We start from the raw sequence: 13,496 nt of genomic DNA, 5'->3' as shown, positions 1-13,496 counted from the left end.
GAAAATAATAAAAAAATGGATAAAGTAGTATGAGTTGTTGATAGAGAAAATAATAAAAAATGAATAATGAATAAAAAATGACTAAAGTAGGATAAAGTAGGAGAAATTGTTGACTTTTTATGAGAGAAGATGAATAAAGAATGAATAAAAGATAACCAAAAAAAGGAAAGGGAAAGATAAAAAAATAAGCTCAAAAGAGAAATAGGGAAGATTGATCAAACTTGGAGGGAGTATTATTTTTGAGTTTCACTATAATTTTTTAAGTTCAATATTTTTTAGGCTCATAATCTATAGGTCTAAGCTCAAGTAAATAATTCTAAAGCTCGGGTTCTTTTCTATACAACCAATATAACTGGTTGTATAGTCTATTTACTAATGATTGACAGTTTGACACCCGGCTTTTGAGAGGTCTAGTACTCTAGTGTACTACTACATGTTTTCCCAAATTTCCCAAATTTTATATAAGGAGTATAATACTCTATTTTTTAAAAAAAAATTGACATCTATGTGGTAGTGCTGCGTTTTTTTTTTTTTCATTTTTGTAAGTTTTTAAAAAAAATATTTGACTGACTATAAGTCTATAACTCACGATCACCAGTTTTCCGAAAGTGACAATCAATTTGGAAAAAAAAAGTTGCATTCAAAACTCGTCACAAAGAGGTATGGACGTATTTACATACAAGATAAATGATGAAAGATGAAACGGAATTCAATTGTGCTAGCTCCGAATCCTTCAAGATGATGAAGCACTTGCTGATCATGATGAGTCCCTCAAACCATGGACAAAGGCCTGAATACAAATTCATGTACACTACCGTTTGATAATCACATTTCCTGTAGTCGTGGCGATAAATATCAAATAGTATCACATCTATGCCTAAGCTTTACACAAACTCTTGTGCAAGACCGCATTACGCCGTTACACAAGTTTTATTTAACCGGTTTTTTCAAAATAAAACCAGTTAAACAAAAATAGTTATAGTTTTCATGGTTGTGTATCTGTTTTACACAATAATAGCTTAAAACGGCCTTATAAGAGACTAACTAAAGAGTCTAAGACAACTCCTTAACGGGTTAAAGGGGATAAATAAAGGTTAACCGTAGCACAATGAACTCTGTACATGCCATAGACAACTACTCAACGGGAAATAGACGAAACCATGCTAGGAACATATCTTGCAATATTAACCGACTCTTCAAACCACATAAGCACCAAGCCACCAAGTAGGCAAGTACTCCAACTATTTTCAAATTCAAACAGCCAAGTGCTATAGACTAACACAACCAAGACCAGAAATAAACTTGAGTCCATAAACCAAATTGGTCAATAGAGGTCACTTAACATTTCAAGACAAAGTTTCAACTTTATAGAAAGAGTACATTACATATTGGTGAAATCAAACTTGGAAGGGTGATCCGCTATGCAACCTTTATCAGCTTGTTCCGAAGTTACAGGAAGAGAACATAACATATTAGTTCAATGTTTTAATCGAAGAATTTGGATACATGTGCGCGAGCATTGAATCCTTCAAGATGACAAAACACTTGCCAAATCCTGATGTACGCTAGATCTGATAATACTCATACTTTGCTTGGTCTGCCCATATATTATGGTTAAACAACCTTACTAGAGACCACTAAGAATACTACAAGTGATTTAGCTTCATGGACTTCAAACAAGACAAGGAGCAAGGGAACAATGTATTTTTATCTATGCCTCTGAAGGCTTTTCAATAGGAAAGGGCGAAGCAAGGCTTGGAACATATCTGACAATCTTAATAAACTTATTGAACCTCAAAAGCACTCTGTATTGCATAGGTTTCGTACATGTGTCAACTATTCCCAGTGTTCTTCTACGTACGAAATCCCCTGTCTCGTCACTCAATGATCCCGTCACAAAAAACTTGTCCGTCTTTGTAAACCCAATCATTTGAGAGACCATGTCTAATTTCAACCCCTTTGGTAAAGTAATAGATTTCACTATTACCGGAGGTTCCATGAGGTGGAGTAACTTATCACCCGTAAATGTCTGACTGTAGTTGCACTTGCTCAAACACCCTCTCATAACTCCTAAGAAGTCGGACTTGTCCCAGGCGATGTTAATTACATCAAACCTCTCCACCGCTAAATCAAAGCTAACAAGTAAATAACCAGCTTGTTTACTATAAGCAGACCAATATAATTTGTCCCTAACAAGCACTGATGGACTACCAAAAACGAGAGGATCATGAAAGAAATCAATTTTTCTCCACCTATTTTCCCTCAGAGAGAAGACATGAACAATATTACTTGTTGTGCTCCCTTGAACTACCGGCAATATTACAACACATTTATAGTCATCAACAGAGGATGCATACCCAAATCCAAAACTTACAATAACAGGACCGGCTTTATCAAGACGCTTTAAATACCCATATGACGGATATTTGTGCAGCTTACGGGTAGCTGGGTTCCATATAATCAAGTATTCATCCCAAGCTGTGGTTAAACAAACCAACCCATTGCAGCAACCTGACAGTAGAAGATAATCTTTTCCGACACCAAAGTCGACGTCTAGCTTAACCAAATTATCTTCAAAATTACCAGAAATTTGATCATCATCGTCATCATAAGAGAAAAGGTAGTGATTCTTACCAGATGTGATAAACAAGGTGTTAACGGGAGCAGAAGGGTGAGAGAAGGGGGATTTTATAAGGTGGGCATTGACGAAATCGGAAGAAGAAAGAGTAGAATACCATTGTTTCGAAACTGATTTAAATCGAAGAATGGATTTAATGGGTAATCTTGTAAGTATTTCTTGAATTATTAAATCATCAGAGAGGTAGCTATGTAATTGATTCTTCTTAATCTCCGCCATTATTGACATATTAAGATAGACAGAATTGAAAATCAAAATTAAATTTCTCCAAATGAAAGAATGGAATTAAATCTGCCGCAAACCTCGAAGCAGCACTGTTCGCCGGTCGCCGTTCAGTTCTGGTCTCCGGTCACTTTTGGTCTTCCTCTTGTATTTTGTGATGTGTGTGGAAGACTGGAAATGTATTAGATTAAGTAGGATTTGATTTGGTCGGAAATATGAATGGTCAAAGAGGTAAGATGTGTAGGTAACGGTGGCTACTAGCATACTAGAAAAGTCAACTTGTTGACATTTTAAAAGTTTTGTAAACTATTGGACTATTAGCTGTTCATGTTAGTTAAGTAAAGAAATATGATTATGTAGTATTATATCCTTATTCTAATTGAACTTTTGGTTTATTTCTAATAGTTGTTTAGATGGGTTCATACATCAAATATGATATTTTTCAATATCCGGAGGGCATTACAATTTACAATATTCGGGTCTGGGATTCAAACCTTATTATCTACTAAACCTAGACTTGACAAATTTGACCGGGTTTGAATAACTTTATCCAAATTTGACCTGCACCAAAATTTAGGAAGGATTTGAATCTGATTCGAAATCTGAATTCAATTGGTTCTATTTAACCCTACCCAAATGTTTATTATCGCAAACAGGTTGTCTTTCCAAATAACTTTATAACAACTCGCTCCAAATAAAGCACAAATCCGTACTAACATGACTCGACCTGGCCCGAATTATTGCAAACTCGAACAACTCGAATCTCAAATTGACTCGACCTGAACCTGGCCTGATTGATTTATTTGTCAGATCTACCTATATCTCTATCTTACACACTGACTAAGTACTCATTCATGTTGATTATTTGAGTGATTGAGTTATGTACTTAAGACTAGATGGAAATGGGTCATGTTAGGTCGTGCCTTGTGCTGGTCTATGTGCCTGGAGAAGAAAACAACAAGACTCCGGCCTGCGAATATAAGCGGCCGTTGTGTCGTGCCGGTGAAATGAAATGGTGGCCCAGGCACAACCCACAACGTGTTGTGTTGTGTCGTGTCATACTTGAGCGTGTCTAAGCAATACCTCCACTTAAACTTTATTTCTTTGTATGGGCGTGTCCAAGCGTGGAGAGGTGGGTCGTCTCGTGCTCGGGCTAGACATCCTCTTTTCTCGAACTTCGGCTCATGGCATGTCATGTCGAGCTGGATCGTGTCAATCTCGTATCCTGTTAAAATGGGCCATAGACCATGCCGATTTAACGGACCGGTGCCCACTTCCATATTTACTTAAGACCACCTATCTAGGGAATAAAGATGACAATGAGGCCCATAACTTCACAGCCCTACTTAGTAATTAGATTCGTCGTGTAATACTCCACTGAATCGGATACTTTATTCGGGTGGGGTACCTCTTTAAAGAGATCCATTGATATGGGTGGCCTCCTGGGAAAGTTCTCGGATGCGCATGAGTGAGCGTAAATACGCAGAAAAGGACCGTGTTAATCTGTGGGCCATGTATACAGTCTGACGAGCTATCTTGAGTGACCACTCTGACTCAGGACTTGGGTCAGGGTGTTACACATCGGATCGAACCTTATAGTATTGTCTCTAGTGGTAAAATGCAAGCAAAGAAACACTAACGACTTAATTTTTTACATTTAACTTTTTAAGCTATAACACATTTTTTTAACCCTTTTAATTTAAATTTTTCTAATGGTTAAGCTATTAATGGTTAAGTTATTAGAGTTGTTGCTTAGGTGGATCTACTATGATTCTATTTGAGCTACTAGCACTAAGATAGTCCATGTGAAGTGAAACATGGTTGAGCAACTAACTTATCATTGATGTGATACATTTGGTCTAATTATTTTAATTATTGAATTTGAGTCAATAAAAATTTAACAATTGGTCTCATAAAACGGTCACATCCGTTTTAATATTAAAATGGGTCAAATAGTACTTTGGTTGTATAGATGAGTTAGTAGTCCAAAAATATATCGTTTTCGTCTTATCTGTATTATTTGACTTGTTTTAAATTTAAGTCAAATATATCCACCTTAAAAATAATTTTGTGAAAATTTGAACGGGTGTCCAATGTAGCCATGTGGGCTTGGATTTCGTTGTTGAGGGTTGAGCTAGACCCACATTTATTATGTTTGTATGGATAATGACATACTCCCTCCGTCTTAGTGAATTGTTATCTATTGTTTTTTACACGAAACCGTCATGTAAACAAACCAATAAAATAAAGAAATTATTGTCCACTGCTTACACTAGCCACTTGCTCATTACTTACCCAAAAAGGAAATAGATAACAAATGAATGATACACCTCAAAATGGAAATAGATAACAATTCAGGACGGAGAAAGTACAAGTTTGGGCCCTTTTTCTTACAGTTTTATGATTGTTGTAAGAAGAAGATTTAAGAGAGTTCGAGTTAAGTCCTAAATTCATTATCAACCTCTATCATTTTACAAGTTTGAATGTTAAAAGCCATGATATGCCGCCGTAGTGGTCAATCTTGGCTGAGGGTTAGCAAGGCGCTTGCCCAATGACGTAGCTAGGTTAGGGCCAACCTGGGCCATGGCCCGGTGTCCTTTTTTGAATTTTTATATGTATTAGAAAATAGCACAAATACCATCTAACTTTAGTGGCATTGTTGGCCAAAACTTTTCTAATAAGAAAACCTAATCTAGAGGTCGCGCGTTAGATGCATCTCTTACTTTTTAATTTTTTTGGCATCCACTGAACTCTTCTACCCTTATATATCATTAGTTGACTCTACAACTTTGACCATTAAAATACAAGATATTAAAAGCCAAAGACTAATTTCGGCCCCACCTAGAATTCCGTTCTGGCTACGTCCTTGCGCTTGCCCACTAGACATTTAACTTAAATAACTTAAATAAAGTTTATCTTATGCCATTACTCAATCGTTTATCTAAAGATATTTCGTACCCCCTTAACCATAATTCCTGCGTCACACTTCTAGTACATTACAGAACAGTGTCTCTCAATCGCGCTACGTTGAAAGGGCACATAGGCAAATTACTACTCAAACGATGGGAGTAATTTAATATTCCCATATGCTACTTATAAAATCACGCAAATCATCGTTCGGACTAAGTACTTGAAAATAGTAGTATGATTAGTAATTTAGTATATAATGCGTTCTCAATACTCAAACATACCAGCAACAGAGCATCCAGTCAACCACCCTTCCATTTGATACATTTTCATTCGGATCGAATCCTAATATTTGGTATTTTTTCCTTTTATGTTATCGTTGTAGAGATCGTGTTATCGAATTGTACTTATATAATTCTCTTATATAGTTATATATGGTCTTCTATGTTTTGGGTTGATAGAGGGGGGAAAATGAGTCTTATAACAAATTAATTGATATAGTAATAATTCGAATGAAATTCTCTCTTATATTATTTTTTCCGAATTTATTAATTTTATATGTTAGAGATAATCCTTCTTCAGTCAAAGATTGCATCAACAACTCATCCACAAATAAAGGAATACAATGATTATCTTCCCATATTTGCAGCAAGTCAAAACTGTTAGTTTAGTAGAATAATTTACGATAGATATTAGCCTAGATTTATGGAAACTATATTTTAGCTTCTTATCTTTCACACCTTGTAATTGTTATATATACACATCCTGTAACTATTGTTAATCATCAATTCAATATACATCAAACTCTATTCTTTACATGGTATCACGATCCTTTACGATCCAACCTCTCATTCTCACCATCGTCATTGCACTTGCTTCGATCACTACCCCTATGGCAACCAACACAAACACCCTCATTCCCAATGTCGATGAACCTTCGAAACCCCTTCTGTCCATCTCCTTTCCCACCTGCACTAAACTCACAGCCAACACCTATAGATCATGGCGCTATCAAATCACCCGTCTTCTTCAAGGATACGGACTGTTCTCGTATCTTGATGGAACGACAACCCCACCTCCAACCACCATCACCCCTGCACCCACGGACACCAAACCGAACCCGGACCCCATTCCAAACCCGGCCTATGGCACTTGGTTTCGCCAAGATCAGCTAATCCTTGGTGCCATTGCAGGCACCCTCCATGACACTGTATCCTCCATTATTCTCGATGCCAATACCTCACACGAGGCCTGGCAAACCCTCGCTACCACCTATGCCAACCCCTCACGAGGACACATCCTCCAAATAAAAGATCGTCTTCGCAACATCTCTCTCGGTGACAAATCAGTCAATGACTACATGTTATCAATCAAAGCCTGCACCACACAACTTGCTCAACTCGGCAAACCAATGGATGCCGAGGACATCACGTCCCAAATCATTAGCGGACTTGACCAAAACCTTTACAAACCCGTTATTGACGCTGTCCGGGCACGCGATGTTCCTATCTCATTTGAAGCCTTTCACGAGAAATTAATTCAACATGAATTAACTGTGAAAAAACCAACCTCCTACTGTCACCCCGTTTACACCATCTGCTCATGCGGCCCAAACTCGCTCCTACTCTGCCAACAATACCTCTCGTTATCACCAACCTCACTCCCAAAACCAATCCCACACCCGTTCACAGTACCAACCAAACAACCACTTTCGTGGCTCCTCGTCTAACACCCAACAACCCAACCCTTTCAAAGGCAGATGCCAATACTGTCGGGCAGTAGGACACGTTATCAGCGACTGTCCCGACTTCAAACGAGACTATCCGAATGTTGTTTTCCCTCCTCCACAAGGCCGGCAGAATCGTCCCTTCGCTCATACCGCCACTGTCAACACCAACCCCACCTCTTCCTATTTAATTGATAGTGGTGCTTCCCACCACATCACCAATGACCTCAACACCCTCTCCCTACACACCCCATATGATGGCCCTGACGACTTAGTCATCGGCGATGGCTCATCCCTTCCCATCACCCATATTGGTTCTTACTCTATCCCTACTTCTCATCACTCACTACTGTTTAATCATGTTTTAATTGTTCCTAATATTTCTCGCCCTTTACTTTCCGTCTCTCAATTTTGCAAGGATTATAATGCTATAGCTCTTTTCTCACCCACCTCTTTTTGTTTTAAGGCACTAGAGACGGGGGACATTCTTCTCCACGGGCAGTTTAAAGATGGCTCCTATGAATGGCACCCTCCTCCGCCACTGCTTGCTCCATCACCACGGCCATCTGCTCATGCCGCCAACCTCTCCTCAAGCTTGTGGCATCACCGCCTTGGTCACCCTTCCAATGCAACCTTAAAATTACTCAACAATAGTTTTAATTTACGCATTTATGATTTCACCTTTTGTAATGCTTGCTTAATCAATAAAAGTCACAAGCTTCCCTTCTCCGAGTCGACACTCACCTCCAATGCTCCTCTTGATCTCATTTTTTCCGATGTATGGACTGCACCAATTATGTCACACGATTCCTAAAAATACTATGTCATTTTTGTTGATCATTTTACTCACTATTTCTGGTTATATCCGATAAAACACAAGTCCGATACATTCACCACGTTCACCCGCTTCAAAGCTATTATTGAGAAATTTTTTCAAAAACCGATTCGCATATTTTATTCTGATAATGGAGGTGAATACAAGAAATTAACTCCTACTCTTCTCGACAATGGTGTCACTCACCTCACTAGCCCGCCACACACACCCGAACATAATGGGTTTGCGGAGCGACGTCACCGTCACATTGTCGAAACCGGACTCGCCCTTCTCAGTCACGCACAACTGCCCAATATTTTCTGGCCCTATGCCTTCTCCACCGCCACTTACCTTATCAATCGTCTTCCCTCACCCACCATTAACAACGAGTCCCCCTACAAACGTCTCTTTCATCAACAACCAAATTACCACAAACTCCACCCCTTTGGGTGTCTATGTTATCCCTGGCTAAGACCATACAATCACCATAAACTCGAGCCAAAATCCACTCCGTGCGTATTTGTTGGTTACTCCACAACCCAAAGCGCATATCTCTGCTTTGATCCAGTCAAAAACAAATTATATACGTCTCGCCATGTTCGCTTCATAGAAACCGAATTTCCATATCTCTCTCTCACCAAAACCTCACCCACTCCTCTGCCTTCCCCCGACCAATGGTGCACCTTCACCATTCCTCTTCTTGCTCCCCACCTACCTCTCAACTCTCCTGCCACTGCCACCCCTACCCCCTCCTCGCCCTCTACAACTGAACCGAACCCTTCCAGCTCCACCCCTTCCTCCCCCACCAGTCCCTCCACCTCCTCACGCACTCCACTCGTTCCCAGCCCTAGTCCCTCCACTGCACCCCCTACTGCCCAGCCCACCAGTCCCTCGCCATCCCCACCACCTCCACCACCTCCTCCTCCCCCACCATCCAACCGAGTCACCATCCGTCTCTCCAACAATATCATCAAGCCGAACCCTCGATATGCCAAAATGGCCGTAGCTCACAGTCCTCACCTCACTCCCACAACCACAAAACAAGCACTCATCGATCCCCGATGGCGTGCCGCTATGATAGATGAACATCAGGCCCTTCTTCGAAACCGCACCTGGACGCTTGTTCCCCGGTCTCTTGCTAACAATGTTGTTGGTTGCAAATGGGTGTATCGTGTTAAGTACAATCCCGATGGTAGTGTCAAACAACACAAAGCGAGGCTCGTTGCCAAAGGTTTTCATCAAAGACCCGGCATCGATTACTCGGAAACCTTCAGTCCAGTTATAAAACCGACAACCATTCGTCTCATCCTCACTCTCGCTGTAACCCGAAATTGGCATCTCCACCAGCTAGATGTAAACAATGCCTTCCTTCAAGGCACACTCTCTGACTCTGTTTTCATGACCCAACCTCCCGGCTTTATAGATGTCAACAACCCCGACTATGTGTGCAAACTCAACAAAGCGATATACGGTCTCAAACAAGCCCCGCGAGCTTGGTACACTGAACTCAAATCCTACCTCCTTACCCATGGCTTCTGCAACTCGCTCTCAGACCCATCCCTCTTTATCCTCCACACGACCAAAGTCCAATTATTTGTCCTAGTTTACGTTGACGATATCATCGTAACCGGTCCGAACACCAGCCACATTACCTCGTTTATTTCTCAACTCTCCTCCAAATTTTCCCTTAAAGACCTCGGTCCCCTATCGTATTTTCTTGGCATTGAGGTCACACCAACAAAACACGGCATTCATCTCAACCAAACCAAATATCTCTCGGACATCCTTGAGAAATACAATATGCATGAGTGTCGTCCTGCCTCCACCCCTATGTTATCTCATCCTCCCCTTATAAAAGAACCCAACCAATCCATTGAGAATGAAACTGACTATCGAGCTCTCCTCGGCAGTCTCCAATACCTTTCCCTCACACGACCCGATATTGCATTTCCCGTCAATAGGTTAAGCCAATTTCTGACCCCTCCCACACTAACCCACTGGACAGCCCTAAAAAGGCTCCTTCGCTACTTACACGGCACTCTTCACCTTGGCATTCACCTCACCAAGTCATCCCCCCTCTGCTTACACGCCTTTTGTGACGCTTACCTGGGAGGTGATGTCGATGACTATGTTTCTACCACAGGCTATATAGTATACTTGGGCAGCAACCCCATATCATGGTCATCGAAGAAACAGCGCGCTCTCTCGCGCTCAACAACAGAGGCCGAGTTTCGTGCCATAGCTGACACGACCTCCGAAGTTCTATGGCTTCTGTCACTTCTCCGTGAGCTAGGTGTAACTGTAATCAAACCACCATCCATCTACTGTGACAATCTAAGTGCCACCCACTATTCCGCTAATCCCGTCTTCCACTCTCGAATGAAACACCTCGCTCTTGCCTTTCACTTTGTCAAAGAACAAGTTAATCTCGGTACAATTCGCATTCAACACATCAATGGAGATGATCAACTCGCTGACACCCTTACGAAACCGCTCCACAAGCCGCGCTTCCTCGACTTATCTTCCAAGATTGGCCTTCGTCAACGTCCGTCCATCTTGAGCGGGAGTGTTAGAGATAATCCTTCTTCAGTCAAAGATTGCATCAACAACTCATCCACAAATAAAGGAATACAATGATTATCTTCCCATATTTGCAGCAAGTCAAAACTGTTAGTTTAGTAGAATAATTTACGATAGATATTAGCCTAGATTTATGGAAACTATATTTTAGCTTCTTATCTTTCACACCTTGTAATTGTTATATATATACATCCTGTAACTATTGTTAATCATCAATTCAATATACATCAAACTCTATTCTTTACATTATATACTCGTATATAATGGTTTTCTTAATCAAAAGACAAATTGCAAACATACTCCAAATTGTTAGAACAATGGTAGTCACAATTCAGATTTGTTTGGATAATTAAGGTTAATTAGCAAAGTAATTAGAATTTTAGGTTCTTTTTGAACTTATTTTGGCACAATGAGTCTACGTTATCACTTTTTATTTTATTTTCAATTTTTATATAAAACCGCTAAAAAATTTAGCGGCTTTACAAAATGTCATCGTCCAAATGTAAGCTGAATTTTTGTTTGAAGGTTGTTCCGGTTTGTGTTTGATAGTATTCCAATCTTACTTGATCAGCCATAGAAGGAGATGACAGAACCCGCTAACACACGTGAGATTTTCGACGAGTATGGACCTCTCCACCTCAAGAACGTCGATTGGTAATCTCCTAATTAAATCCTCCTTTTTCTCGACTGAGTTTAAGTGTACAACGACATTTTGATAGTATATCGTTTTAATTTGGTATGATGTACGTAAAACCGTCACATAACACATTATTAGGGGTGTTCATTGGTCCGGGACCGGATCGGACCGGACCGGACCAAACTCTCTGGACAGAAGACCAAATAAGGGTTAAGAGGTGGACCGAGGACCGGACCATATTAATATTGGGTCCGATCCGGTCTGGACCTAAAAAACACGTGGACCGGACCGGACCAAATATCATTGTCGTTGACATGTTTTAGCATATAAAACTAGAACTCGAGAAATTACTAATGATCAAAATAAACAACATTATTTTCTTACTAGATTTAACTACATAATTACACATCTTATAATACGTGTAAACAAAGTAGAAAATAAAATTAATAATATTAAAAATTCTTTTATTACATAACTTCGGTCCATGGTCCGGTCCGCGGTCTATTCGGGTTGGTCCAGGACCGGACCGAAGACCAAAGTAGAGTAAATAGGTGGACCGTGGACCGTGGACCGGACCAAACAAAATTCGGCCTGGTCTGGTCCAGACCAAATAGTCCGGTTTGGTCTGGTCTTCGGTCCGGACCACTGAATTGAATGTCTCAATTCAGAAGACCTGAATAGAACTAAAACTGAACATATAAGAACTGAAATTAAATCCACAAGATACAAAGGTGCGATTTTGAGACGGAGTACATAGTAATCTCTAGACCCTTGGTTTTTAGGACTAACCCAAATGAAAGGAAGTCAATTGCCGCAGCCTTGGTGGAAGCAGTATACATACTAGAAAACGATCGTCAACAGAACAGAAATGGAAGCGAAGCACTAGCCCCAATCTGGTGGAAATTCTTCGATTTTGAATGTATCGAAAAAATCCTAGACGTAAGCGACAACTCCATAATCGGTGCCATCTTCGAAAACAAAGACGACAACGGACCAACCCCTAAGTATGTAATTGCCTTAAGAGGCACATTCTTAAGACCGAGCACAGTCATTCAAGATTTATTCACCGATATGAAACTCGCCTTAAACTCGCTAAACCAAAGCCCAAGATATCAAACCTCGCTCGCAGCAGTGAAAAGCGTAATTACCAAAGTACCCCCTGAAAAGGTTTGGTTAGCAGGGCATTCTTTAGGTGCTGCAGTAGCCTTACAAGTTGGTAAAAGTTTGGCTCGAGAAAATTGTCTAATCGAAGCGTACTTGTTTAACCCTCCATATGTGTCGATCCCGATTGAACGGGTCACTAACCCGAGTATACGAACGGCCATTCGTATGGTTTCCAGTGCCATAACATTAGGCCTGTTTGTTATTAACAGGGCAAACAATGAGACTAAGACTGATACATTTACGGTCCTACGTACATGGATTCCGTATTTGTTTGTGAATAAAAATGACCCGATTTGCTGTGAGTATATCGGGCATTTTGAGCATCGAGGGAAGATGGAGTTATTGGGTTTAGGTGCGCTTGAAAGTGTCGCGTCTCGAAACTCATTAGTGAGTTTAGCATTTGAATCCTATGTTGGAGTAAATGCTAACAGTGACAGTGAGGCACTTCATCTAATTCCGTCTGCGAATATTGTTATGAATTTGAATACTGAAGAAGATGAATTTAGGATTGCTCATAGTATTCATCAATGGTGGTGTCCTGATACTAATTGGGTTACGGAAAAGTACAGGTTTATGTGACATTTTCTGTGACAATAATAGGGTGAAAATATCAACGGATTTTTGATTGGATAAAAAGTCGTATGAGTACGATTTTTGGATGTGCAGTTTATGTTTTATTAATATGGATTGACTAATTATATGATATTGATTTAATTACCGTTCTACACAAGTGTTATTGATTTTTTATGACAAAGTCTTTGTTAAATGAAGTTGTGATTTGGTCAATTGTACTCCCTCTGTTCCAGAC

The 13,496-nt window shown here is 40.1% G+C and overlaps 2 protein-coding genes across 2 annotated transcripts; one reads left to right on the top strand and one right to left on the bottom strand.

Moving 5' to 3' along the window:
* Positions 1–1,287: 1,287 nt before the first annotated feature.
* LOC141606426 (F-box/kelch-repeat protein At3g23880-like) lies at positions 1,288–3,099 on the bottom strand. The gene has a single exon (XM_074425542.1). The coding sequence runs from the start codon at positions 2,864–2,866 to the stop codon at positions 1,712–1,714; it is 1,155 nt and encodes a 384-aa protein (XP_074281643.1). The 5' UTR covers positions 2,867–3,099; the 3' UTR covers positions 1,288–1,711.
* An 8,371-nt stretch (positions 3,100–11,470) lies between these two features.
* Positions 11,471–13,267, top strand: LOC141608573 (GDSL esterase/lipase At4g10955-like). Its single transcript, XM_074427914.1, has 2 exons — positions 11,471–11,541; positions 12,307–13,267. Exons 1-2 carry the CDS (start codon positions 11,471–11,473, stop codon positions 13,265–13,267), a joined length of 1,032 nt encoding a protein of 343 aa, XP_074284015.1.
* Positions 13,268–13,496: the final 229 nt, after the last annotated feature.

This window comes from Silene latifolia, chromosome 10 (assembly GCF_048544455.1).
Source record: "Silene latifolia isolate original U9 population chromosome 10, ASM4854445v1, whole genome shotgun sequence".
NCBI lineage: Eukaryota > Viridiplantae > Streptophyta > Magnoliopsida > Caryophyllales > Caryophyllaceae > Silene > Silene latifolia.
This window is presented reverse-complemented; position numbering and strand designations above follow the sequence as displayed.

Coding starts and splice junctions, on each gene's coding strand:
- LOC141606426 (XM_074425542.1), bottom strand. CDS start 2,866: ATGTCAATAATGGCGGAGATTAAGAAGAATCAATTACATAGCTACCTC.
- LOC141608573 (XM_074427914.1), top strand. CDS start 11,471: ATGACAGAACCCGCTAACACACGTGAGATTTTCGACGAGTATGGACCT. Junction 11,542..12,306: donor CACCTCAAGAACGTCGATTG/GTAATCTCCTAA, acceptor CTTGGTTTTTAG/GACTAACCCAAATGAAAGGA.